Raw genomic sequence first — 26,854 nt, forward strand, 5'->3', positions numbered from 1 at the left:
CTGAGTGTGGTCTGTACAATAGCAGGAGGCAGTGGAGTGTATTGAGCACTGCTGGAGGAATGTGTGGAAGCCCACGAGGAATCCATTTGATTTTGGGGTTTCTGCAAACACTGAAGTCCCACGCTGAAGATTAACTCTATGTGTCAACAGTAATGGAATCTCCCCTTCTGTCTCTGCAAACTTGACTAAACACCAAAGCCTCCAGAGGAAAATCTCCCCTGCATCCTGGAGCCCGGGCCAGCAATGAGTATACCATCCATGTCACCACTGAAAAAGATCTCTAAATGTTTATCTTCCTGAGTAGCTCTCACACAGAGTCCTCAGAAGAAGTTTTCTCAGCAGGTCTGTGTATACTCTGTGGTGTAAATCACCTGTGCTGTATAGTCTAGAAATCAGAAATAAAGCATCAGCAGCAGTGTCGAAAGCTCTGTGATAACCATTTACAGCATCACATGATTTACCATTACAAGCTGCAGCTTAAAGGGGATATTTAAAACAAAAAACAAAAAAAAAACCTCATCGGTGAGTTCTGTGAGGACAAATGAAGCAGGGCAGAGAGGAGGACAGAGAAGGGGAGGAGATTTAAATGGCCAGCTTGTGAAAAGGTAGTGTGGGGCAATTAGAGGCAAGTGTGTGTTTCTGCCGACTGGAGCTCAGAGCAGGAGTGAAAACTGAGACTGTCGCTGCAACTTCATGCTTTTTTTTTCAGCAGAGGATCAACAGTTTTGGGCTGAACACACTACGCTTTTACTTTGTCAAAACGGGGCTGCCGCTATTTCATGTTTTAAACAATAGTTGTTGTTTTTTTTTTTTTTTTTTTTAAAGCTTTGTGCTTCGACTCAGTTGGTTTTAAATGTAAATATAAAAACAACTTTTTTTTCTTTTTTTTTTTGAGAGTGTATTATTTTATTGTCCCAGCACCTCCAGTTCGCCTCCGGGGCCTTGTTCATTAGTAAGCACAATCTACTTCATCAGGTTACACGCGGCAGAGGAGCTACGTGACTGCACTCATTCCCAGCACTACACCAAAGCGGGAGCAGATGACTTGGAAATTCTCAGTCAGCATCTTTTTTTCTTTATGAGTATTTTGGGACTCTTTTGTTGGATTGTTTTATTGTGAGCACCGGGAGCCGCCGCCCCCCCTCTCCACTCGCAGACATCGCGAAATGAAACTCGGTTTTGTCATCGAGACTGCGGTGGCGCTTTATCTGCTGCTCTCACCTGCACAGGTAGGAAGTTTAACATTCAGAGAAACTTTACTTTACTTGAAAAGGAGATGATTTCAGAGTTAAATCAGACTGTGACATAAAGATTTTCTCTCTAGTTAGATTATGTGCGTGTTCCGTGATGTCTGCTATTTAAACAACAAAGTAAGAAAAAATGTCCAAATTGTTAGATATGTTAATAGTCTGCTATCAGTCAAATGTGCACAGAAAATGCCTGAGTCAGCAGAACACTGTTAATAATGAAGTGATAACAATCCATTGTGCTTTGACACCTTCACACCGTTTTGAATGAGCGCCATCCTGCTCATTTCATTCATAAGACGGAACGTGACAAACTGCATCACTCTCCCTGTGGAACACATGATGCAAAGTGACTCACTGTTTTATTTGGCGAAGCTTACTGAGCTCATAATTACAGCCGCATCGTGCTTTAAGGGCCAGTTTCACAGACGTGGATTACGTTCACTCCTTTATGATGAGGACTTTTTTTTTTCTTTGTCTCTGTAGATTTCCATAAAGGAAATGCTCTGATTTCTACTTTAGTTGTCTAAGTAATCCCTTCTTCTATAAATATCTATATGGTAATACCTAGAGTATCTGTATAACAATATATCTGTATGATATATAATCTAATATCTATATAATATCTATATAATAACTGTATAAAGTGTTTGCAGGTAAAACAGGTGAAAAGAAAGTTTAGTCTTGAATTCTTTGCATGTGCACCGACAGTTCTTCCTTCCTGTCTTTTATCTCTGCATCCAACTTCATGTTAAATGGATACAATGCAGGGTGAAATATCAGGACAATGAAGATGAACCAGTGTGTGTGTGTGTGTGTGTGTGTGTGTGTGTGTGTGTGTGTGTGTGTAAAACTCTATTGAAGCTTCATTTCAGGCTAGTCATATCACTGTCAGGCGACAGTGGATTTGTACAAAGCCGTTCTGTTCTCTGTTGCCTGGCATTGCCTTTTAGTCTTTTAATGAAAATGTGCCAGAACAGGACAGAGCTGAAACTGGAGTGAGGCCTCTTTCAAAGGCCCTGTGTCGCGCTGTTGAGACACTTGTAAGAAGATGTGCAGTGGACAGCAGGACTTGTGCCAACTAACGCTCGGGCTGTTGAACCCATTCAGTCTCTGATTTCCTCCCAAGGTGGCTGAGGGCTGGCAGCTGTCTCTGATGTCTCTCATGTTTAATGCAAAACCAGTCCATTCCTGCATCCATTCATTGTTACTGTCACACTCCATACACTGCTGCTGCCTGTCGAACTAAAAGTAACACCGCAGCAGTTTACCTTTTTCCAGGCTGCAGTCCACATATAGAAGTATTACACACAGACTCAGTCAGGCTCTCAAGTTTGGAAAAAAGCTCCATGTCCCACCAGATTGTCTAACTGGAGACTTTGCAGCTGTTGCTGAGTTGAGGGTGAGTGGGAGAGGCATGGGATCACCACATCTCCACTAATCCTCATAATCAGCTCATGGCCTGCTTAGTCAAAACAGGAGTGACAAAATCCAGGGCCCTCAACATGTAGTAGGCTAAATGGCCCCCCGCTGCCATGAAGACTGACAGCAAATGTAAACGGTTCATTTCAGAAATTCAGCGTCCACTCTGTCATGCAGACGGTCTGTGAGGATCTGAGTTTGTTATTTGTGAGCTCTGGGTCCCTCTCTTACCTTTCAGTTGCCATTAATGGCTTTTTGTTGAAGGATCATCTGAAAAAGGAAAGATTGTTCTATTTTACTGCTTCACTGCAAACAAACACTTTGAGGTTTTTAGGCTTGAATATGTTTGAGGAACTAAATATTTCACATTTTAAGCAAACAAGTGACACTCACACTAGCAGCTCTTTTCTACTCACAGTGACAAAATGAGACTGTTATGGTGGGTGTCTGTCTTGCCAGCTCCCGCAGTAAACTGTCAGACTGGAATACCAAAGTGGAAAAAGCAAACATTGGCCATGTGGTTGGCAATGCTATTTATAAATGTCTTTCTTTGGGATTCTCAACCCATGAATATGTGCCACTAATTGATAATGATGATTCTTCATCTCTGTCACAGCTGGATCTGCCGTCAGCAGCCTTGTGACTCATGCAGTCATTCATGTCCGCTATGAAACATGGAGCGGCCAAGAGAGGGTGGGGTTAAGTTTAACTTCTTAATCATTTTGCTTTACTACCAGGGATTTACAGCAGAGTTCAGTGTGTGCGTGTGTGTGTGTGCATACGTGTGTGGTAGAAACATGTAGTGTATCCCTTTCTTTTATAAATGGAAATCCTCAGTCATTTAAATATGTTTTGATGAAATAAGGCAGATGTTAATTGTAGTAGCTGCATATTGTTTTCATCATCACATCTTCATACTGACTTGTGGTTGCAACATTGTAATATTAGTCTACTTTGGTGAAACCCAAACTTTTGGGCTTGTGACCTCATAGACAAAGCAAAGTCTACTTGTGTCTACTAGTTTACGACCTTAGAACCTTAGAAGCCATCTGAGATAAAAAAGAAATGATCAGGGTATGGTATTCACAAGAGGAAATCAATTATAAGAGAAATGTCTGAAAAAAATAAACATAATCTTGTTTACCTCCTGATTTATCTTGTGACCCCTTTTAGGGCTTTCAAACGCCATGTTGGGAACCATTGTTGAAAGTTAGCAGTGACTGTAGTTGTGCCATTGTAAAAATGAGACATCAGTGCTGCTTTAATCTTATTTTACTTAGCTGGCGACAGCAAACAGGGCACAGCACTAAGCCAGCAGCCACTGCTGTTATAGTTTGGGAGAAATAGTGGAAATAATGTCAGTGCAGTGGTCATGTACAGGCATGTGCTTGGTGAGATGTTAGGACAGCTGAGTATATAAATGATGCATCACAGATGAAAGCATAAAGTACCACATTAATTAAGTGTCATATAGTGAGTAACAATTTCACAATAGATCATTTTTGCTTAATGTTGTGATTCATCCAACATCAACATTGCAGCTGATAGAACTATGTAACCCTCTGTCATCACGGTGAGTCATATGTGCACTCTGTTAATATGTGCAGTTGGGATTCATTGTCATGAAACTCTGGTCCCATGTATATACAGTATGGCTCTTGACTGTCGGTGGAAGCACCTGGCTTTCCCTTCTAAACAATGGTGGCCTCTTGGTCACCCTATCGCCAGGGCTGTCTGGTGGAGAATATGACATAACTGCCATCCACCGGTTATTTTGCTCACATTCCTTGACACTCTCCATTTTCCTGTTTGATGTATTATTGGCACTTCCTGTGTATGCAGTGTTTGTGTATGTGTCTGTGTTTAAGCCACAGCAGTGTTACTATCCCTTCTCCGTTCCTATCTGCACTGCACTCTGCACATTCAAGGAGCTTTGCCAATAACTGCACTACCTGTTGCCTCCTGCCCATTTCATAACTTTCCCCACCTTATCACAAAACCACTGGAATGCTGTACATATCCTTCTCCTTTACTGTCATTGTGATTGTGTGTGTGAAACATACAGGTGAAATCTTGCATCAACATAACCAAACCCGACTGACATTAGTCAGTCTTTCCACGAAGAAACACTGCAGTGCTGGAGATGCTGCACTACTCAGAAATCAGCTCAAATCCTCCAAAAAAAAAGTCCATTATATTAAGCAAATCAGCGAAGGATAAGAATTATAAGCCTCTTTGGTATGAGATTATGAAATTCTTTGTTGGTTTCTCTTTTAAAATACAGCATTTTCTTCAAATAAAATCACAGAAACCAGATATGGGAAACGCTTCTTGCCCAACTCATTTGTCTTCTACTCATCACTTCTCCAGGAAAGCATGTTCCTAATGTCACTGAGCAAAAACAAATAAAAAAAAGAAGGCAATGAGCCTCACCTTCTGTTCTCATGTCTGTGTTTGTGAGGACGTGACGTTACACAGGTGTTTCCTTTACATCATCACCGGCAACAAAACAAGACTTGAGTCTGACCATTGGCATCGCACACGTGTGTCTGTGTTTGTGCTCAAGATGTGTTTTTCTTGTTCTTGTTCATATTTAGCCAAGCGAGAGTTGGCGTGATGTCACATTTCGAGCTGTTACAATGAGGTTTCATAAGCAGATTGTTTTCTTTAACAGCAACAGAAAACACAGAGTGTGGCTTTCAGTTTTTGTCAGGATGCAGCTCGAGTTATCAACGACCTAACATTAAAAAGTCAAGTCCTGCCTCCACCCTGTGTGTCTGCCTCGCTCACACACTTGAACATCTTCCTAGTTATACATATCTGCATGTGAGCCCATGCAGTGGTAGTGACCTGCTGACTGATGGGGCTTTTATTTGCATTGTTGTGGTATTTCTCTCGAGTTGTAATGTCCCAGCCCAGGGGAGAGTCTCAACCTCAATCAGGAAATATGGATTTCTCCTTCCTCCTGCGGAGGAGGAGGAGGAGCAGCGTTGCTCGGGGCAGCCGTCTACTCAGCGAGCTTTAATCTCCCATCTGGATGTAATTTACTGTGGTTTACACAGGGAGAACAGCGTTTACTGTAATAGAGACCACAATTACCACCGGTCAGCCTTATCTCAAGACCTGTGTCGTGTGTGCGTGTGTGTTTGCGGACGGGGTGAACGGTTTACACAGTGGTTGTGTGTGTTTGAGTGTGTGTCTTAGGGGGGGACGTTTGTGCATGTATTAATGGACTTATACTGAGGAAATGGTGTTTATCTAAATCAACATTTATATGGACCTTTACCTCTCCCCTGTTTTTTTACTACTCGAAGAAAACATGATCGTTCGTAACCAAGCTCACTGTCAAGAACGAAATAGTTCTATTAAAGGGGATGATTATCTTTGCATTATCTTGACAAAACTGCATCATAGTGGAATAGTTTTACATTTACATTTTGGGAAGTACTTTTATTCACTTTCTTGCTGAGAGGCTCATGAGAAGATCGATACAACTCTCGTGTCTATGCATTAAATAAGCTAGAGCCAGGAGATGGTTAGCATATGTTAGCATAAAGACTTGAAACGGGAGGGAAGCTGCCCTGTAAGTTTTCGTTTTACAACGGGTTAGGTGCCTGGGTATGTCTTATCTAACTTTAGGCACAGTTATTTCCTGGAGTCTTTTTGTCCCCATGAGGCCAGGCAACCCTCAGGGACTCCAGGAAGTCCCTGCAACCTGCCAAGACAGTACGTTACATACGCATAACTCTGGATTTCAAAGGCCCCATTCACCCAGATTTCTTGAGAAATTGTTGTGGCACATCTACCACGCTCTGTTGAAGATTGCTGGTGTTTTGGCAGCGCTCTGTGATCACAAGCCCTGACCTGACCACCCTAGAGACCCAGCTGGTTACTGTCAGACCTGTAATGGCACCGCTGTCGTTTGCAGTTTCACCCCTCTCGTGTATACAAAACAGAACCCAGCTTTCTTTTGTAGCGCTGGAGAATAGATACAGTGACCTGCAGGCCCCGTGAGAGCTCTGAGAATTAATGTCGTGGTCATGGTGTTGATGATGTGGAATCTGGCTCTCGATAAAGGATGGATGAGGGAGATCAGTGAGGCAGGGAGGTAGCTCTGTTTCTCACTCGTCTAGCTGTCTCTGTGTTTGTATTCACTCTCTCTGCTCTAGTGCTCTCTGTCCTGTGTGGTCTCATGTTCAGAGTCGAGCTTTAGTCAGAACGAGGATACAGTCCTCTCTGCCTGGCCTAGATGTTTTCAGTGAGTTGGAGATGCAGGTGCTTCACTGGCCCGGATTATGGCCAGGCCTAGCTTTGCTTTTTATTTATTATTATTATTTTCTGCTGAACTTCCCCATACCATGCATTCAACTCAGTTCAAGAGCCACAAGCTTGTGTCTCATCCAAAGATTGTTTATCCACTCTGTTACCCTCACCGAATAAGGTTAAGTTTGAACCATTGCAGAAAGCTTTGTAAACAATGGCATTATGCCCAGTAGCTAGGATCATTGTTTGCCAGAGTCAAGAAGAACTGAAGAGGGGAGGCTTCCAAAACTCAGCCAGGCCACTTTTGCTCAAAATTAAACCAAGCACATACTGTAGCACTCCTGAACTCTGACACCTTTACTAATTTCAGTTCTTTGATACTAGTGAGTCTGGTGACAATCTTCACCTCAGGTATTGCAAACCTCAGTCAGTCAGTCAAGTTGAATCTCTGGACTGAAGTGATAAATGTGTTAAGAGGCCTAAAATACACTACTACAGCCATAGTAGCTGTAAATCTGATAATACACGCGTGCCAATTGATTATACTGATAATTACATGTTTGTGGTTTTAATTTTTCACTGTTATTCTTAAGGATTTGGAACTGAAATCCACATTTTCCCTCTCCAGCTGCGGTAGGTCACTAAACTAGACCAAATACGGCAAAGAGTAGAGTACTTCTTGTAGAAGTGGTATTTAGCCAAAGTGTGCCGACTGGTAACCATATCATGCTGTTGACTTTGATGTGTGGAAATCCTAGCCATGAGAATACTAGTAAATTGTTGTACTGATAGTGACACCTTTCAGATTCTTGGCTCTGTTTTGAAAAGCATAAATGAAACCCGTTGGCACTGTCAAACACAAGAGGTGTGAACCAGAATGTCAGTCATCATTGGTGAAGTAGAGCATATGAAATAACATCTCCAAACTACCATGAATGAGCAGGTTTGGTGATATTCTGTCATCACTATGGAGATGTCAACAATATATGAATGAAAATCTGATTATTTCATTGCTAGAAATTAATATTTTTAGCATATTAACATTTTACCCCCCAGATTAAAAAGAAATTGTTTCTGTTGATTGTTTGGTGATTAACAGGATTCTTCAAGTTCCTTCTGTTTCAACTTACATGGAAACAAGGCAAGCATGATTCACCCTTTACAGTCATTGTTTTGCAATCCAAAGGAGAAGAGAAACCCCAATGATTTTTTCTAGTTTTGTATCATTCTTCAGTCCAGTCACCCAGGAGAAGGAGTCCTATCTATTTAGGTTAAACTGTCGAAGAAACCTGTCTGCATTTTGTTTGCAGTACTTTACACTGTGGAGTATACAACCTGGCTTGTATCCAGATCTTTTTGGCAACTGACCATGGTACCTGCTGTTGAATTGCCCAACGCCCCCACTTCCTCGCTTGACCCTCAAAGTTGAAAAACCTTTTATGACCATTATGCTGGGTCCCCATCATGTTTTATTTTTGCTCCCTACGCACAGTGCCCTTCCTCTGACAGATGGAGTTAAGCAAGGAGGTTAAAGATGACGCAGTTCAGCTGTGTGGGAGTGGAGAGTAATGAGGCCCGGGGCCTCTGTGGCCTGACAGCAGGAGCCCAGGGACACAACAGCTCCTCTGATCTGACCCAGAAGATGGAGCAAACTCTCAGGCAGCAGCTTACAAACCTATGCTGGAGACTTCAGAAACATAGGAGACTATTTTTTTTAAAGCAGCTTTGTAATCAAACATGACAACCCATAATGCCACGGTTTCATTACTGCTGTAACTGCTAGAGATGTTTTAATCTAACTTCTCTTGCTCCAGCTAACTGCCCCTCACTCTGCAGACCAATCTGATCAGCGGCAGCACAGATACACTGTGCTGCTTATAAAAACAGCTGTTTGAAGAAGAAAACAACTTGTACAACTATGGGACAGAGATCAGGGAAGCCTGGGGGACCGTGACTCTATTACATATCCAACATGTTAATTATCCAATGAGAATGACTTTTAGACAGGAATCCTCTGGCCCAACAGTAGTGATGAAAGGATTAGACAATTAATCAATGACAATTTTGCTAAGTGATTACTTGCTTAAGTCATTCATCAAAGTGCCAGGAAAGCTTCTCAAATTTTGTTGTTGCTCATTCTGTGTTATAATATGTAAATCTATGACTTTTTTAAGCTGTTGTTGAGAGTAATGAGCAATGTTAAGGTACCATCTTTGGGCCCTGGAACATAAGATGGGCATTTGATTTTTATGGTATTTTAAGAAACATATATATGGTATATATATAAGCAGTTTATTTAAAAAAAAATACCAACACAGTATTTGATAAAGAAAGTGTTAGCTGTAGGCATGCGATTATGCACTATACCAACTTTGACATAGATCAGTGAACATTTGTGAGCTCCAAATCTGTTAACTCTCCCATCCCGTCTTTACTCCAGCATCCACTCTAGATTTTTTCAATGCAAATGTACAGTCACCGAACACTTTATAAGCCTCGGTTAATGTTCACATCAAAATCAGAATGGGCGGAAAAAGTGTGATCTCAGTGACTTAGACGATGACGTGCTTGTTGGTGCCAGTTGGGTTGGTTTGAGTATTTTCTGAAACTGCTGATCTCCTGGAATATTCACGAAAAACAGTCCCAAGAGTTTTTACTCAGAATGGTGCGAAAAACAAAAAACACCCAGTGAGCAGCAGTTGTGCGGACGGAAACGCCTTGTTGATGAGAGAGGTCAGAGGAGAAAGGCCAGACTGGTTGGAGCTGACAGAAATGCTACAGGAACTTATATAACCGCTCTGTACAGCTGTGGTGAGCAGAAAAGCATCTCAGAATGCGCAACACGTCGAACCTTGAGGTGGATGGGCTACACACAACAGCAGAGGACCACGTCAGGTTCCACTCCCGTCAGCCAAGAACAGAAATCTGAGGCTGCAGTGGGCGCAGGCTCACGAAAACTGGACAGTTGAAGACTGGAAAAAAGCAGCCTGGTCTCACGTAGTCTCAGTAGTCTCATGAATCTGGATTTGTGCTGAGGCACACAGATGGTAGGTTCAGAATTTGGCATCAACAGCATGAATCTATGGCCCAAACATGCCTTGTGTCAACAGCCCAGGCTGGTGGTGGTGGTGGTATAATGGTGTGGGAAATATATTCTTGGCACACTTTATGCCCCTTAATACCAATAAATCATGGTTTGAATCTGAGTATCATTGCATCCCTTTATGGCCACTATGTACCATCCTCTAACAGCTACTTCCAGCATGATGATGCACCATGTCACAAAGCTGAAATCGTCTCAAACTGGTTTTCATGAGCATAATGAGTTCAGTGTACTTCAGTGGCCTCGTTAGTCACCAGACCTGAATCCAGTCGAACATGAATTTGCAGCTTACAAATTTGCAGAAATGATGTGATGCAATCATGTCAACATGCAGCAGAATCTCAAAGGAATGTTTCTGACAACGTTCCTAATAAAAATGCTTGCTGAATGTACATCACATACATTTTTCTTTACACAATTGTTGTTACCAAATAAGGGTTTGCTCCGCTCTACTTACTCCACAGCTGCTTTTCGCTCTCTTGATGTTTAATCGACCGTCCACAGCAAGATATGTTGTGTTTTTTTGTTTTTTTTGGAAATCAATCTTGCAAACTCAGTTAAGATATTTGTCCTTCTGTGAAATGGCAATAAGCTGTAAGGCAGTAAGCTTGTTGTTGTTGTTTTTAGCTAGTATCAGAATATAGCTTTTAAGTGATTTCTTTTCCACACCCCAGATGTTGTACATATAACACAGAGGACGCAGTGTAGAGGTATTTCATTTGCCAAGACTAAAAGAATTTATAGTCAGGTCGAGTGAAGTCAAGTTTATTTGCATAGCCTTTAATCACAGTTAGTCGCAAAGGTCTTAACACCCACATTATGAAAACAATAAATGAAAATGACACATGACAATGTTAGACCCTCACAGAGGACAAGGGAAAAAACTCCCTGAAAAAGGTCATCAGAGAATGAAGTGAAACCTTAAGAGTGAAGTGAAACCCCTGAGAGGACTACTCAGGAAGTGATCCTGCCTGTGGGGTTTATTCAACAAGTTTATACACTTATTGATATAAAGTGGTTCTCCCTTCTTGCAAGAGCTGAATTACCTCCCAGTCACCATTAATCACACAGTTAATACTGTAAGGAGGAAGGAATGACTACGTGAGGATCCTCATGCAGCCTGTTATAATCTGGCAGCGTCTTGTGGCCAACTCACTCTTCTGTTCTCAACCACAGGAGGTTGCCAAAGATGCTTCCTCGCCATGTCAAGGCTTAACCCATGACAAGGTCAGAAAATCCTCCCCACCTCACCACATTCTCAACGGCAACTGAGGCCAGAGCCAAAAAGCCCTTGTGATGTGGAGCAGTCTCATGAACACCCGTAGACGTGAAGAGAGAGAGAGCAGATCATATGCCAATTAACACTGGAAAAGGATTTATTTTATCAGCCTGGCATTGCTGCAGAGGATGAAAAAAAAATAATCGATGCCCCAGAGAGTGAAAATGACTTTTAACAATAACTTAAACTGAACTGTGACTTTCCCATGCTGTGCATAAAGAATATTCTGCAAGTGGAGCTTATATCCTGTGGTGCTGCTATAAAACCAGCACAGTTCAGTGAACGCCACTCTATAGAAAACTGTGCTGTCAGAGGAACAGCTGTAAACTTTGGCCAGATGACCAGCCACTCTGAGGAAAAAAAAAGGGAGATGCCTCAACAGTTCCCCTAACACAGGGAGGACTGAACCTAAGTGGTTGACCGGAAGCCCTTGTATCTATTGATATGAAGTCTGTCATATGATATGTTCTGCTGCAGAGAAGACTGATCGGCCCCAAATACAACAGACCTGTCTGACACTTATCTCAGTGACAGTTTTACAGGAACCTCCGAAATGTTTGTGTGAGTGTGAATGCATCATCATCATCAAAGCAGGACATTCCTCTTTAATCACATTGTTTGGGAGAAAAAGAAAAAAAGCTGAGTATAGCACTGTGCTGACAGATGCTATCCTCACTCTCAAACTAATTTTGGTTCATAACAGGAAGTGGATGCAATTTAGCAACGGACAGATGGTGTAAAAAGCAACAGTCCTAACTTCCATCATCTCGGAAAGTCCTTGTCTGTCTGTTTTCTATCGTATATCAAGTTTTGGCCCAACACTTTCAGCTAATCTCACTATCAGTGTGTATACAGTGTTACAGTGTGTGTGTGTGTGTGTGTGTGTGTGTGTGTGTGTGTGTGTGTGTGTGTGTGACAGAAACACTGATATGTAACACCAGTGGTGAGGGGAGATTGCGGAAGCAGGTTGTCTGCCGCCTGTCCTGGGCTGTCTGCTGGAGGGTATTTTGTTAAAATGTAGATTTCCCTTCCTGAGATGGAGTCAACTAGAGGTTTTGTGTTTTCCCTGGCGAATGAGAAATGCACTCTGTTTATCATGGGATGATGGGAAAAAATCAAGACGGAGGAGGAAACCATTAATGGGAAAATAAATAGAGAGCTGAATCTTACACCACAGGAAACAGGTTTTGAATCTAAACAGTTGGGCACACAGACAAACGTGATATATATATGAGGGACTGAATCTGCTGCTTGTCAGGAAGACTTTTCCACCGGAGAGTGGAAAACAAAAAAGCTGCATGATCATCCACTTTATATCAGTGTAGCTCCAACTTTCACCACTAGAGGACAAAGATGCAAAACTGCAGGCTCATGCTGTTTTCATATCTACAGGAAATTTTGTTTGTATTTCATGTTCAAGTTTGAAAGGTGTGGGTTAAGGGAAGGGGGGGGGGGGGGGGGGGGGGGCTTGTAAGGTTTGAACATGTCTATTTCTTTTGTTTGTTTTTATCTATGTTTCAGTTTTCACCATTTCATTTGGATGTTTTGTGTGTTTTGCAGAGTCTCCCTTTGGCAAGTATAAACAGTACAACTGAAGGTAGGAATTTCTACTTGTTTTATTTCTCAAATGGGTGTTACTTTTAAAAAAAACATTTTACAGCAAGCGAATTAAGATTACTTTGAAAAAGTAGCTCACTGTTTTTGTAACTGTTTTCTTAAACTGCTAGAGTCCGATGCTAGTTCTGACAAAGTACCTTTAAACAGAGGTGTATTCACCCACACTGTGTTTGTCATGCACTGCTGATGAATATAAATGACTAAGCTCATAAATGGGGCACGTGCGTTCGTCAATGAATTTGATTTGGATTTAAAGAATAGCAGGACATGTCTGGACTAGCAGGGATTACTCAGCTGCTTACCTTCCCTCCTCATGTCCTCTTTCTCCCTCACTATGAATTAATGCTGCTAAAAGGAAAATTGATTGGACGTTAAAGACTTGTAGAACTTGCAGCCAGAGAGGATTAAGAGGACATACAGTGAGCTCAAGGAGCAGTAACTGGCCAGTGAACTGGCCCCTTTGCGCTGTACAACATTACGGTTCGTGGCTTCATCTTTCTACCGTAGATGCTTCCCCAGCCATCTCCTCCCAGCCTGTCTGCTTTTATAAACAGCTGTTGTGGTGTCAGGCTCCATTCGGTGACCCCAGGGGTCACTGCAGTCCCAGAGGTGCCTGCGGGGTAGCTCCGCTCCAGCTCCAGCAGGGTTCTGTTCATGGCCATGTTTCCAGTGTTTGTTTTCTCTTCCCTCTCTGTTTGTTCGGCTGTAGTCGTCCCTGTTCCTCCCACACAGACTGTGCAACTGGGACACTTTTACACATATACTCCCACAGGAAAGCATACTGTACATTATACAAACATTTTTATTTCAAAATGATAACAGGATACACAGTGGCGTATCGCAGCTGCTTTTAGGTTTCTGTGTATGTGATATGAGGATGGCATAGTTGGATTATTGAGGTAGCTACTGATACTGCTTGTTCACGACAGCATCATCAACAGTGGAGTTTGCATTTATTCGCCTGTATTCCGCTCTGCAACTATGTCATCGTTTGAAAACAAAATTCCTCATAAGAAACACAAGCTGAGTGGCTTATAATTCCAAAGTGACCCATTCTTAACCTCTTATTCTCATCCACAGTGTTAATGTTTCAAGAAGTGTGGGGTCGAAGCTTCTGCCGGACCATTGAGAAGCTTGTGGAGGTGGTGCAGGAGTACCCGACAGAAGTGGAGCACATCTACAGCCCCTCCTGTGTGCCGCTGGTGAGGTGTGCAGGTTGTTGTGGGGACGAGAACCTGGAGTGTCATCCAACACACACCACGAACGTCACCATGCAGGTAAGAAAAAAAAAATCGCCTGGTTCAATATAATTGCTCTTGTTAAATTTGTGTGATACATTACAATGTCTACTGTATTTCCTTCTATTGGTAACCTTACCTCATTTTACCCCTCAGCTGTTGAAAATCAGGCCGTCAGAGCCGGGTCAGGAATATGTTGAGATGACGTTTGTGGAGCATCAGACATGTGAATGTAGGTAAGAAAACAAGTCATAATTTGTGACATGAAATATTCATAAGTATGCAAATACCAACCCTAGAAATGACATTTGTATGCTACTAATTTATAACAACAAAGTAATGCCGCTGAGTTGCATTTTTACTTTCAACATAATGAGGAAAAGTTTTTCATAAATCTATCTGCCAAGTTGCAAAATGTACACACTGTATCTGCCAAAACTTCACTGACAACATATTTCACTTTTTTCCCTACAATATCCTCTCATAGCAGCTGACACATGATAATGTTTCTTATGGTTAGGTTTGGGCAACAAAATGGAAAAATCTGTGTCCTGGTCAGATACTGAAAAAGTCAGTGGAGACAGAGATGGGACATGTTTACTTCATTAGCACTTAGCTGAAACCACAAGCTTTTCCTAAATTTACAAAAAGTGCTTTTCTTGCCTTAACCTAACCACACAAACCCCAGTCTCCAGGTTCCATCATCCACCCCACCCTCCCACATGTAACTTGTGTGTGATACAAAAATTTAATGAACTTCCTTCACTAGACAAAATGTTACCAGTGAACATAATCGTAACAATCATATTTGGTAAAACAAATTAGGGGTACATAAATGTCTCTTCTAGGAGACAGGGTTGGAAAATACTTACCTTGACTTTAATAATATTGCACCTGGATAATCTTTCTAATATTTTACTCCTCAGAGTCAGGAAACCTGTTGTGAAGGTTGAAAGGTAAGAACACAAGTATACTGTTGTAACATCAGTTTGTTGATCTTAGTGAACTAGAGGCTTACTGGTGATTTTGTTCTCGTTGTAGGAAAAGGCAAAGAGGAAAAGGAAGGAAGAGAAAGGACAGACAGAAAGTGAAAGAATGTGACAGGTGATGGCACAATCTTGGGAGAAAGAATTCAAATACCCTCCAGCTATCAATTAACAGCTTTCTTTATTGTGTCTTTCAGGTGCCAGATCCCTCGCAGGTAACTGCAGTGGTGACCCAACCCCCTGTTGCAGTGTGGCTCATTATTTATTTCTAGCCCAGTGACGGCATCAGGAGTCTCCTCCACTCATCCATCAGTGCTGTGTCTGCAGCCAAAGACTCCAAAAGCTGGGTTGTTTTGCTGACGTGCCCTCCTGCTGATGGGCAGAGCGTTTGTATTGACAAGGTTCAACAGGAAGTGTGTTTTTTAACTGGTGGAAACACTGCTGTTACACACCTGATACAATGGATATCCCTGGGAGCCAGTGCAATGTAGAATCAAACAGACTGATGCCTTTTCTTTTATACTAGTTATTACTGTATCAGTTATTGTAATTTGTCGATTTATTTGGTATTTAAAGGTGGTTATGTTTAAAAAATCTATATTTATTGATACAGCTGAATATATTTGGACCAGCAACTTGTAAAAAGTTTGTCAAACAGTCTTTGTTCAAACATTATCCAAAAGATCTTCACTTGTCATAGCAGCCTATGTTGGACTGAGTGTGCAGATGCTTTGTACATGCAGTAATGAAATGTCTCCCTCTAGTGTTTATGTTCTAAACTGCTCTAAATGAAAGTATTTTTCTCTGTCAAATATACAAATAAGATTAGACAGACAGTGTTATCAATCACAAGCAATCATGCCATCAGCTTAAAGGCAATTTATCAGTTATGAAAGTAACAATCCCATTCTCCCTCCATAGCGCCATGTGACCAGACAGGAGTTGGAGGTGTTTTACTGCTAATTCACACCTATATAAGAACAATATTGATCAGAAAAGTTTATCAACTGAAAACTCCGCAGAAGGTTGTATATAAATAAATATATCAAATTGTCAAATATCCAAATTGTTCTTTGAAATCTCCCTTTATTGCTTGTTTTTGGTGGACAGGATAGAGCAGTAATTATAGCTGCTTTCTAAATAAACAAACCTCAGCCATCTGGAATCAGCTTATTAAAAAACACACCAGAAAGTGTGCAGTAGGCTGCATGGTGGACATGACAAAGCCCAGTAGGAAAGGGCAGATCACAGGGCAGATTACTACAGTAATCAATACACTCAAGCAGCCCTCATTTGCTTTTGATGCTTATTAAAGAATATTGATTACAATTATTGTTATTTTGTTGTAATTTGGTCACAAGGTTTTCACAGATATATAAAAAGTATTTCTGTTTGTGTGGACCCTGGTGACACATGACTCACACACGCCCACACCCCAGGTGTCTTCCTTTGTCTGTTTTTGGAAACACTGAAGTAGTTATGTAAAATGATGTCCTTTGAAATTTTTTTCATGAACTACACAAAGAAAATCTCTATGAAAATGTAAGAAGTAACATTTCTACTGTTTTAGCATTTTATTTCATTTAAATATTTATTTTGTAATTAAATTGTTATGGTTTCAGCTTGTCTTGTGTGATTTATTTTATTTAACACAGACTAACCCCTACAAATGATATCCTAATAATAGCCTACCTTTAAATGAATTGCTGTCAATATCTTTTTTCACATTCTCACAAACAATAGCCCTACAATACCATATCGATATTTGTTTTATAAAAGACGTGTATCATATACAGTAGAATTAAAATATGAGTAAATAAAAACTAACAAACAGGTAGGCTATTTATCCCATATCTACAGCTTGAAGAGCCACATTAGCCTGCAGGGGCCACACACACTGCAAAATCAAGAGCCTCTGTTGCCTCATCATCTGGATCAGACCCGTTTCCCTGGCAACTCCTGTGCCCAGTCATGTTTGATAAGGGCATTTAGCCCCTTAGTACTGACTTAAAGGTCCCTACACTCAATTCACTCCTCCCTTGAAATAAAAAAAAAAGACAGACAACCACTGATTTATAACCTATCCTACTTAGGCATTATGTTTCCAAAACAAGAGAAAGCACTGGGTTGTTGCATAGTTTTTTGCAGATTAGGAATTTAACGCCCTTGATTAATTGCCAAAGAAAAAGAAGTCTGCGGCAAAGCGAAAGTTTCACTGGAGACCTGCGGTTGCCTGTAAGACGTCGTTGAGGAATCAGGTTCTCTGTGTAGTTTTAATAAGGCGTAGCTAACATTAGCTTGACAAGAGACTTGGTAACGGTAGGAAAACTATAACCTTGGATGCCAATATAAACGCATACATGTTTTCAAGCAAACGACGCATCGGTAAGGATGGCAAAAATTAACTATTAGCCAAATATTTTATCGATAGTACAGTGATGAGCTGGTTGCTAAGCTAAAGCTAAGAAAGCTAACGTTAACCTAGCTAGCTGAGCTAACAGCGAGCAGGGTAGGGGCAGGGCAGTAAACGGAGAGACAGACTGTCGTGGATACAGACAACAGCTAACGTTGCTGTTGTTAATGTTGCATTTCACGCACTGACATGTTGTTACTTGTCGCAGCTTAGTTGTTTTTACAAGTTGAAGTTAACCAGTGTATGTCAGTTTCCAGCAAGTTGTTAACAGTTAACTAACGTTAGTGTTGAACAAAGTTGCGTGTGTATGCAACAACCGCTAGCTGCATTAAGATGTTATAAACACTGGAGAGTTCAGACTCCCAGCTAATGCTATTTATTGTTAACCTTGAAGTCTTTTCTTCCTTGTGATATATCATACGTTACATATATATATAATGACGGGTAATGGAGAAATCTTCTCTTTCATTAGCTTTATAATCAGACTGGTTGGTTGAGGGGGAGTGGCAGGCCTTTAAACGCTAACCTCAGATCAACAATTAAAATAATATTGTACGTTTTTGACCTGCTTCATGTCCTATTCCAAACATTATCTCAACCTATTCGTTGTCACCACAAGCTTTTCTCTCTAAATGAAGAGGACAAAATAAGCACCTGTTTATATAATGATATTGAATACAATACCAGCACAAAGCACATGCTTTAAACATATTGTGCAATTTAGTTAACACACAAAAAATTTAAAGTAGCAGTTTTAATAAGATGCAGTATTTTAAAGAGGGAAGCATGTATAAATAGCAGGGTTGTTGTGTGGCCTTGCAGACTGCTGTTTCTGATTTTGGCACTGACTTTCTGACCCATCAGTTATTTGTAAATAATTTATGTAAACACAGATTAAATAGTAATTCAGTCAGTCCTCAATGACCCATACTTTGAGACACCAAATTTATGGAGGAAGATAAACCAAACCAAAAAAAAACCAAAGACCTACAACATTATAGGTACAAGTTAACTGTTTCTCTTTACTTTTTCAGTCTTAGTTCCTATGATCTTTGCAATTACATAAACTCAAGGCAGAAACAAACTGAACTCCAGCAGGGCTTTGCTAGGCTTTGCTCTTATGAAATCCAGGCTAACTGTTTTGATTTTCAACCCTTAACACAGAAGAGACAAGGATGAGCAGTTTTAGTAGACCTGACAGACACAGGACACCGGCATTCACCAGGGCAACACACCTTGGAACATCCAAGCCTGACCTGGAGAGAGATTCAGGCTTCTCAGGTTTGATTTAGTTATGTTTCTTCTCAGAAATAAACATTTGAGTTTCTTGTTTCCATATAGGTCTTTTATCCTTCTATATTTTTGGAGGCTCACTTGATGAAGTGGTGTAAGTTCATATAATTAGTAAGTTCTGATTAGAAAAATTACAGTCAAGACATAAGCAACATAAACAAGGTCAAGTTTAATCAAATCTGGAGATCTAGGTCACATTCTCTATGTAGCTTATCCTCTATTGGGGCAGTTTTTCTAATGACCTTTATTTCCACTATGAAGATAGACTTGGATTTGGTATAATCCTTCTCATCAGGTTGATGGTATCCTTTTCAAGTTGCTCTAGAGGTGCTTATCTGCAGCTGCCACAATTTTCATGGTACTAGTGTTCTGTCTCAGTTACTGCACACAATAGAGAGGTCAATCTGTTGCTTTTAAACATGATGAGACCCATATGCTTGTACTCCCCTCCGCAGATGCCAGCTCTGAGTACCTCAGTACAGTTGATCTGACTGACAATGAAGATGCAGGAAGGATTGGGTCCATATTCGGCCAGGACCCGAATGGTCCGCAGGTGGCTGTGATGGGAGGCTCATACGCTGGACTGTCTCCCATGATCATCATGAACAACTTTGTTCTAAATCAGGTAAAATACAGCAATGTATGTTTGTCTCTCCCTAGCACTGTTTGTTTCATTACTACTAGAAGATTTAACATTGGGCTTGTTTGGCTTTTCACCCTAACTGTCAATATATGGTTTTCCATCCAAATGTTGTGCAAATTTAGCTGAATTTCATGAAATCTAGGAAAAGAATGTGAGTTAATGCACATTTCCACCCACTGCTGTTATGCAAATATTAGGAGTTGGGCCGTAAAGATAAACAACTGGTGCCATCAAAACCATTGTCGAAGAGGAGAGTGAACAAGATGATGCAGATAAAAGAGCATTAATCAAACCTTAAGCAGTGAAAACTATATAGAAAACATGATGGAAATATGGCATTTTTGTGTGTTTTATGTATTAATTTAAGGAATTTAACAGTCTCATTGCTCATTGCTCCACACATATCTGATGTTTTCGTCTGCTGCCAATATCTGTCCCTTCAGTGGAGCAGAGACTCCAGTGAACATTTAAGTCACATGCTTCATGTAAGTCATTCATTTGTTAGGTTTGTTTCCCATTTTTCCAATTTGGCTTCACCACATTTCCACTCTTTTTTTTTTTTTTTTATACACAAATTGAAAACAGGTGGAAGGACACACATCTAAGGTGTTTCACTCAGGACATTAAATTAGCTGCTAACCCAGTCTTTTTTCTCAAATCATTTTGTCACTGTGATTGTCTGCGTTTGTTCTGGTAACTTAAGGGGCTTGTGTAGAGATTTTTCTCCCAGTTTATAAGAGAAACTTGACTTGTTGTGGCGGCTGAGTTTCCAGCCAACATTCCTACCTTTCTACTGTTCTGTTTTTTGGTTTAGGCTTTTCTCTCATTTGGTCATAACTCTTGATTGCAGTAAACCAGGGCTTTATTGTCAATTCATGGTTAAATTTCCATCAGCTAAGAGAATGCATATGTACAGTCTTCATGGTCATTGTAGTTTGATTGTTATTTTTAATGTGTAATACTTACAAAAGAAAATGATTTCATTGTTTTTTCCATTTGTATATGATCCTTGTGTTTTAATGACTAGTGTATCATACATAATGTATTGTATTATAGTGTAATATTAAAGATATTTTTCTCCCCTAGGCATCTTCAATGGCTCCAGCAGAAAAACAATGGGGTTTTCCTTCACCCTTGGAGGTGATGCCTCAATCACAGGTGGTTCTTCTCCAACCCATGGTGTCAAATGGCAGCAGCACCTCTCCAAAGACTTGCTCTGAAAATGTCCGGCAATCAAAAAGCTACATGCCCATCCTTAAGTCGTACCCCAGAATCGCCCCTCACCCCTCGGAAGTGCCCACTAAGAGGGCGGGATCCTCCAGGGTGAGGGGGCACTCAACATCAGGGTATGACCAGCGACAGAGGAGGCACCACCACAGCCACAGGCTCTATAGTTCCCCAAGCCCACAGCCAGCACTGCAGACTCCAGTCAAACCCGTCTCCAACTCTGAAGCTTCAAACAACCAGGCACAGACAGCCGAGAGTCACGAGCAGCTCAGTGACAAGGCTCTCTACTCGCTGGCAGGAATCAGCTCTCCACCCCCCTGCACAGATGATTTCAGGACAGAGGAGGACAGTGACAGGATCCCTGCTGACAAATACCAGGACGCCCTCTCAATAGGCACCAACAAACTGAAACGTTTCAGCAATACCTACAATATTCTCAGCAAGTCAGGCTTGCTGGGGATCACCATGCGCACAAAGCAGCTGATCAAGGAGAATAAGCGCACTCAAGGCCAGCTACAACAGCTTCAAGAGCAAACAGCTCTGCTGCTGGAGGCTCTGAGCAGCAGAGACCCACAGCTCTGGACTAAACTCCAGCTCTCTCTGCAGGACATGGACAATGAACAGTGCGGGGCTAAAGCTCAAGGAGTCCTGGCTTAATGTATCGGTGCATGGGACCAGCAGTTCTCAATCATGGGGATAGAGGATGATTTACAAGAAAAGCTCTTTCTTTTTTGAAATAGTCAACACAGCATCAAGCAGTATAACTAACCAAACAATAACAGAACTAATCCATATGCTTTCATGCTTTGGCAGGAGGTTGTAAGTACAAATCATCTTAAATTTGCAAATAATAGAGACAAAAACATTCAGAACTGCTGGTCTAAGTTCCAAACATGAAGCTGCAACACATCCACTATTCTCAAGTGGGAGGTAGGAAGCATGCTTAAATTTCAAACCCTTGCCTATAAGAAATTTTCTTGCCTCTGCTGTTTCAAAATAGCAAGTATCACTTGCAATAGGGCTATGCCTTCTATATGTCGAACTTTAATTGCATAAACGCATGCCTTACAGCACATGTGAGGACACATGGGGTTAATTCCTCATACATGCCTTGAATGTGATTTCCATAGAGAAAGTATAAGCATCATTTTTACTTTTTAGGTAAAATAGAAAACCCAGTTTGTTTGTTTTGTTCTATTAACTTTTTTATTACATTGTATAGTAATGTAACTGAATGGGGAGATGTCTCCTTTGTCAGGAAGTGGATTGCTTACAGTTAAGAGTTCATTGTTTTGTTTTGTTTTGTTTTTTAATATAATGTTGTTAGTTGGTGTCAGTATTATTTATTTTTAATATTGTTTTTGACCAAGACTAAAGCTGTGTGACTAATATAAACAAACCAAGCACATTATAACGAGTTTGCCAGTTCTCTGACAAAACAAGCTCTTTTTTTCAAGATACCTTTAAAGACGTAGGATCGTAGGAATTTGCGAAAACTTAAAATGTAGCAAGTGAAGTGCTGTAGCCATATAATTGTCTTGACTTTGTATATGTTGCTGCCATTCTCATTCCTCCCTGCAGTTTTAAGCTTAATATGATGTAGTATTAACTGACTTTAAGACAGAAATGACAGCTAAATATTTACATATAGTTTCCTATTACAGACTCTTGCACTTTAGTTAGAGGATTACTGGCAACATTATTAGACAAATGTTACGACTTGTTTCTTTACATGAGCGTTCTGTCTTGATAAAATAATGTGAATATAAATGTTTAACTGGATGCCTGTGCCTTTTGAATATGTTTATGTTTGTACTTCATATCAACGCTTGAGCAGCTTTGATTTCTGTATTTCTTTGTGAGCTTCATGTAGAAGAAAGTTGAATGTACTAAAAGGTCTCCAAAGAACTAACATTCTTCTTTAAAAGTTTAAAACAAACCATAGCTCTGGTGCCATAATACATTCAGAGTTGCAGTGGAAAGATAACCGTAAAGACAAATGAAGTCATAAATGGTTCAGTTTTAATCATTAAGTCTAGGTCAACTGTTGTTTTATTTATTTCAGCAGCAAAACACTGCTGTTGCGATATTTTCTAATCATGAGAAATTGTAAAACTAAGAAATCATCAAATCAGTCTTGGTTTTAACGGGGGAAAAGGAGAGCGACAAAAATTTGTTTTCAGAGATTGCTTTTTCCCTGTTATTGTGAAACGTGCTTTCTGTATCACTTTTAGTCACTTTGACTAATAATGACCTGTCATAAAACTTTGTTTGAAGACAACTTCCTCTCTGTCATTTATTGCACTTTCCTCAGCATGTGCAGTTTTGAAAAACAAAGATTCGCTGCTTGTTGCAATTTGAATACTTTTATTGTTATAACAGGAATAGACAAAATAGCTCTAAAAAGTATACTTATTGAAATCCAAAACATCTTTCACATGATTTTGAATATGTCAGTAGCTCTAGCAGCAGCATAACAGTGAAAAGTCCTTACTATTCTTATACAGAGGGCCCTATCATTAGTGGTTTAGTGAATACCTCATCTTTGGGGTCATCAGTAAGCATGTAAGACACAATATTATGGCACATTGTGAATAATACCCTGGATAATAATATGGTAATCATCTTCACATTTTCCTTGTCCCTCCATTCTTATAAAGGAGCAGATGACTGTACCTTCATCAAACTGTCTGAGTCACATTCTTTTGAGTAGAAAACATCAGGCTCAACAACATGTAACAGTTTATTGTCTAAACAGTGGTGTCAAGCCTGGCAGTTGATGCTATAGACACTGTAGTTTTCTCTGTCTGCTAGCCCTTAACGTCAAAGTGAATTATTGTCGTAAAAACTAATTTCCTGAATGTCACATTGTAGCATCCTACAAGGAAGTCTGGAAGAGCAATACACTTTGACCAATAATCTCAGAGCACTGCCATGCGGCGGTCAAATCAAAAGCATAATACAAATTTGCAAAGCTGTGAATGCATGCATTTTTAATGTAAGCATGTAGTAGTGCATGTAAAACTGTTGTACCTCAAAAACAACTAATTTATTTGTCTTTAATATTGCCTTGTAAAAAGCTACTTAAAGGATAAACTTACACTATGCACTTATTCAAAAGTTTCACATTGCTTATATGGCTCCTGTCCTTAAAGGAATGTATGCTAACAGCTAACTATTTCATGGACTACTTTAGAAGTCATAAAGCAGCCATTTAGTATTTAGAATTAATCACCACATGGATCCCAAGAAAGCATTTTCTACAACTTGTGCTGCTTGTGTGAGCTATTGGAAGCTATTGATATGACCTGTAGTCATCACTCAGTCTTGTTTGTGTGCATCTGTGTCGTCAGAGCACATCTCCACTGTCTGCACGGGCAGGATAAGGCCGAGGATCCAGCGGGTACCAAAAACATCCTTGAGGTTGGTTCTCCAGGGGCTGCGGTTCTCCACAAGCTGCCCTCTCTGCATCTGACACCAGGTCTGTCCCCGTGCCACCAGCAGGACCTGCTGGCAGCAGAAGCCTGCGCAGACCAGGCCGATGCCCAGCCACACGTACAGCATCAGCACCACGAACAGCTGCAAGCCTGAGATTGTTCCTGAGGAGAAGTGTGAGAAGGAGAATGTGAATTCCTTAGGAAGTCATGTGCCTTAAATGATTGGCTTTAACTAGAGATACACAGCAACTCACCCATGAAGAAGTAGCCAGTGGAGAGGGGGAGAAGAGTCAGGAAGGTCAGCGGGTTTTCAAAGGAGATGGAGTACTCCACTGTTAGAAAGGCCACACCGAGAACCAGAGAATACAAACATGTGCATGATGTGTAGATGCAGAACATGATGAAGTAGCGCATGTTTTTGTTGCCGATGCAGTTTCCGGTGAAAAAGCAGTGGTGATCCCTCTTGAGAATAACCTTCTTGCACAGTTTGCAGAAGTGACGGCCGTTCAGGAGGTAGTGAGCGTCCACTTTGTCCGAGCAGTGTGGTGAGCACACTGGAACCACAGTCTCGTTGGCACTTTCAGCAGGATATTTGATAGTCATTATGTAATTCCCCAGTGCATTGAACATCAAGAAAAGGAAAACAACTGTGTGAAGAGTTGTAGACCCCCTCAGTGATGTGTCCGGGTTTGGGAATATCGTTGGGATGAAAAAGCAGAAGTGCAAAATGAAGGTGACTGCTGTAGCTGTGAAGAAGTATGCAGGTGCCACAGCATTGAGAAGTCTCAGTTTTAACATCCTGGTGAACATGTCTGTGTGAGAGTGAAGAAGACACAGTAAGCATGATGTCATCATAAACTATATGACAGTAAGAGGCCAGAAAAATATACAACATACGCAATGTTTCAGTTGGTTGTCTTTACAGATTACCTTTAGATGACTGTCCCTTCCAATTTTATGAACTGGTTCAGGACTATTCAAATAAAGCATCTGATTGAAAGTAATACACCCCCTATTAGGCAAGATAGGTTATAAATATTATATGATCTGGCTGGTCTTTTAAAATAGATAATGTCTGTATAAGTCTGCTCTGAGAAAAACTAATTTCTGAGCAAATGTAGGTCTGGGGACTCTCAGGGGCCATTGAGAATACCAAGAATATCCCAGCCTTTTCACATGTCATCTGCTAACCTACAGTAACAGACAGTGCAAACCACACAGTGAACCTAAAACTGGGTCTTTATGCTCTTAAACGGGGGCTTCCGCATGAAAACACCAGGAAGCTCCATTGCAGGCCCATTCATGCCCCAGATGACAGGGAGCATTTTATACGATCAAGTGCTGTTTCCTTCAGGAGACAGATCAGACCGGTATCAGTGATGGCGCCAATCATTTCATTTCCATGACGACGCAATTAAAACAACTGTGTAATAAAAAAAAAATAATAACCCCGTCCTCACCATGTCCGGGCTGCCTACCTGCAGGTGTCAGAGAGCAGAGGAGCTGTCCTTTCAGCACCACGGAGCCTCGGCTCACAGCTCAGCACGTTCATTCAAACGCAAAGACGAAGGTGATGTTGAGCCACATTGACGTCTTTTTTCATTAAAAGGGTGTCTGTTCCTTTGTCTACCGCCGCCTGTTGGTCTGGATGCGTCTGTTTTCTTTCTCTCCTTTTAAAATTTTACTACGTTTACTTAAATTTTATCTTTAAGAAAATCTCACCTTTTAAGGCAGACCACATCAATAGACTAATAATAGACCACAAAACCCACGTAAGATAAGTCAGGCTGTGTGAAAATATAGTGTTTGATGTTTTCTTTCGTTTTAATAAAATTGATATTTGTTAGTCACAACATTTGGCTAAGGCTTTTTTTTAATAGGCTTTCACCTTTATCCACTCACTGAATGTGGAGAGCTCCTATCCTTGTAAACATTTTATTGTTGACATTGATTGAGGAGGTGTTCAGAGCCTTCTAGTAGCAATACCAGACTGTGGAGATACTTTATTACAAATAAAAATCATTAAAAAGTGATTTAAAAATTTAATAAAAATGTCACTTAAGAAATAAACTCATGTATATTAGGCTAGTCTTAAATTACTCAATGCAGAATCATATTTTATTTTATATTAAAGTAGCCTAACTGTAATATATTGTAGTGGAATAAAAGTATGGTTAAGTGTCATTAAATGGAAACACTAAAGTAGAAGTACTTCATCTGTATGTACTTGAGTAAATGAAAAAGAGACGGAAAAGCAGACATGTTTGGTCTGAACAAATTAGACGGTAGACGTTTGCAAGAAAGACAGTTTTCCTGTAGGTGGCAATGCAGCCTCAGTCATTTTACCTCTCATGTCTGACTGCTGTCATATTAGTGGTGTAGATTTATCATGTTTTGCTGTTATGTTCCTCTTGCTTACCTTGTTTTCCTCATCTCCTCAACCACTCGGCCCACACTCCTCAAACCTTAAAAAAAAATTCACTTGAGATAATTTAATCCGCAAATAAGTAACTTTAACCTCGACAGTTGATCACATGATTATACCCGTCTGACATAATTCATTCGCATATCCTAAAATCAAAATATTCCACTCAGCATATCTTGACGCTCCCTTAGCAGCCTATTGTGGCAGGTGTTTAATTGTCAGACGGTCCCTGAGTAGGTGGGAGTTTCTCTTGTTTCTTGG

At 40.6% G+C, this 26,854-nt stretch overlaps 3 protein-coding genes across 4 annotated transcripts; 2 read left to right on the plus strand and 1 right to left on the minus strand.

Annotated features, from left to right (window-relative positions):
- Positions 1–838: 838 nt before the first annotated feature.
- Positions 839–15,226, plus strand: pgf (placental growth factor; the record flags this gene model as incomplete). The annotated part of the gene is made up of 6 exons (XM_022750988.1): positions 839–1,229; positions 12,875–12,911; positions 14,012–14,208; positions 14,326–14,405; positions 15,096–15,125; positions 15,211–15,226. Coding segments are annotated over exons 1-6 (423 nt in total), but the record flags the coding sequence as incomplete, so codon positions are not given.
- Positions 15,227–17,364: 2,138 nt separating this feature from the next.
- On the plus strand, positions 17,365–23,002 carry cipc (CLOCK interacting pacemaker). Of its 2 annotated transcripts, XM_022751213.1 has the most exons (5): positions 17,365–17,540; positions 18,733–18,849; positions 19,317–19,486; positions 19,948–19,989; positions 20,591–23,002. In XM_022751213.1, exons 1-5 carry the CDS (start codon positions 17,516–17,518, stop codon positions 21,386–21,388), a joined length of 1,152 nt encoding a protein of 383 aa, XP_022606934.1. In that variant the 5' UTR covers positions 17,365–17,515; the 3' UTR covers positions 21,389–23,002. The 2 variants fall into 2 exon arrangements, with proteins under 2 accessions (XP_022606934.1, XP_022606935.1); XM_022751214.1 differs by lacking the exon at positions 19,948–19,989.
- A 112-nt stretch (positions 23,003–23,114) lies between these two features.
- Positions 23,115–25,726, minus strand: zdhhc22 (zinc finger DHHC-type containing 22). Its single transcript, XM_022751216.1, has 3 exons — positions 25,647–25,726; positions 24,423–24,980; positions 23,115–24,330 (listed from the first exon to the last, which is right to left on the minus strand). The coding sequence occupies exons 2-3, from the start codon at positions 24,976–24,978 to the stop codon at positions 24,053–24,055; spliced, it is 834 nt and encodes a 277-aa protein (XP_022606937.1). The 5' UTR covers positions 24,979–24,980; positions 25,647–25,726; the 3' UTR covers positions 23,115–24,052.
- Between the last annotated feature and the right edge of the window lie 1,128 nt (positions 25,727–26,854).

The sequence above is a fragment of the Seriola dumerili genome, unplaced genomic scaffold (genome assembly GCF_002260705.1).
Source record: "Seriola dumerili isolate Sdu_G_001 unplaced genomic scaffold, Sdu_1.0 BDQW01000149.1, whole genome shotgun sequence".
Taxonomy (NCBI): Eukaryota; Metazoa; Chordata; class Actinopteri; order Carangiformes; family Carangidae; genus Seriola; species Seriola dumerili.

Excerpts from the sequence above, each read along its gene's own strand:
- zdhhc22 (XM_022751216.1), bottom strand. The coding sequence starts at position 24,978 with ATGTTCACCAGGATGTTAAAACTGAGACTTCTCAATGCTGTGGCACCT. Across the intron at positions 24,331-24,422 it reads CACTGGCTACTTCTTCATGG|GAACAATCTCAGGCTTGCAG; the intron begins GTGAGTTGCTGT and ends ACTTCTCCTCAG.
- cipc (XM_022751213.1), top strand. The coding sequence starts at position 17,516 with ATGTTTTCAAGCAAACGACGCATCG. Across the intron at positions 17,541-18,732 it reads TTCAAGCAAACGACGCATCG|AAGAGACAAGGATGAGCAGT; the intron begins GTAAGGATGGCA and ends CCCTTAACACAG. Across the intron at positions 18,850-19,316 it reads GAGAGATTCAGGCTTCTCAG|ATGCCAGCTCTGAGTACCTC; the intron begins GTTTGATTTAGT and ends TCCCCTCCGCAG.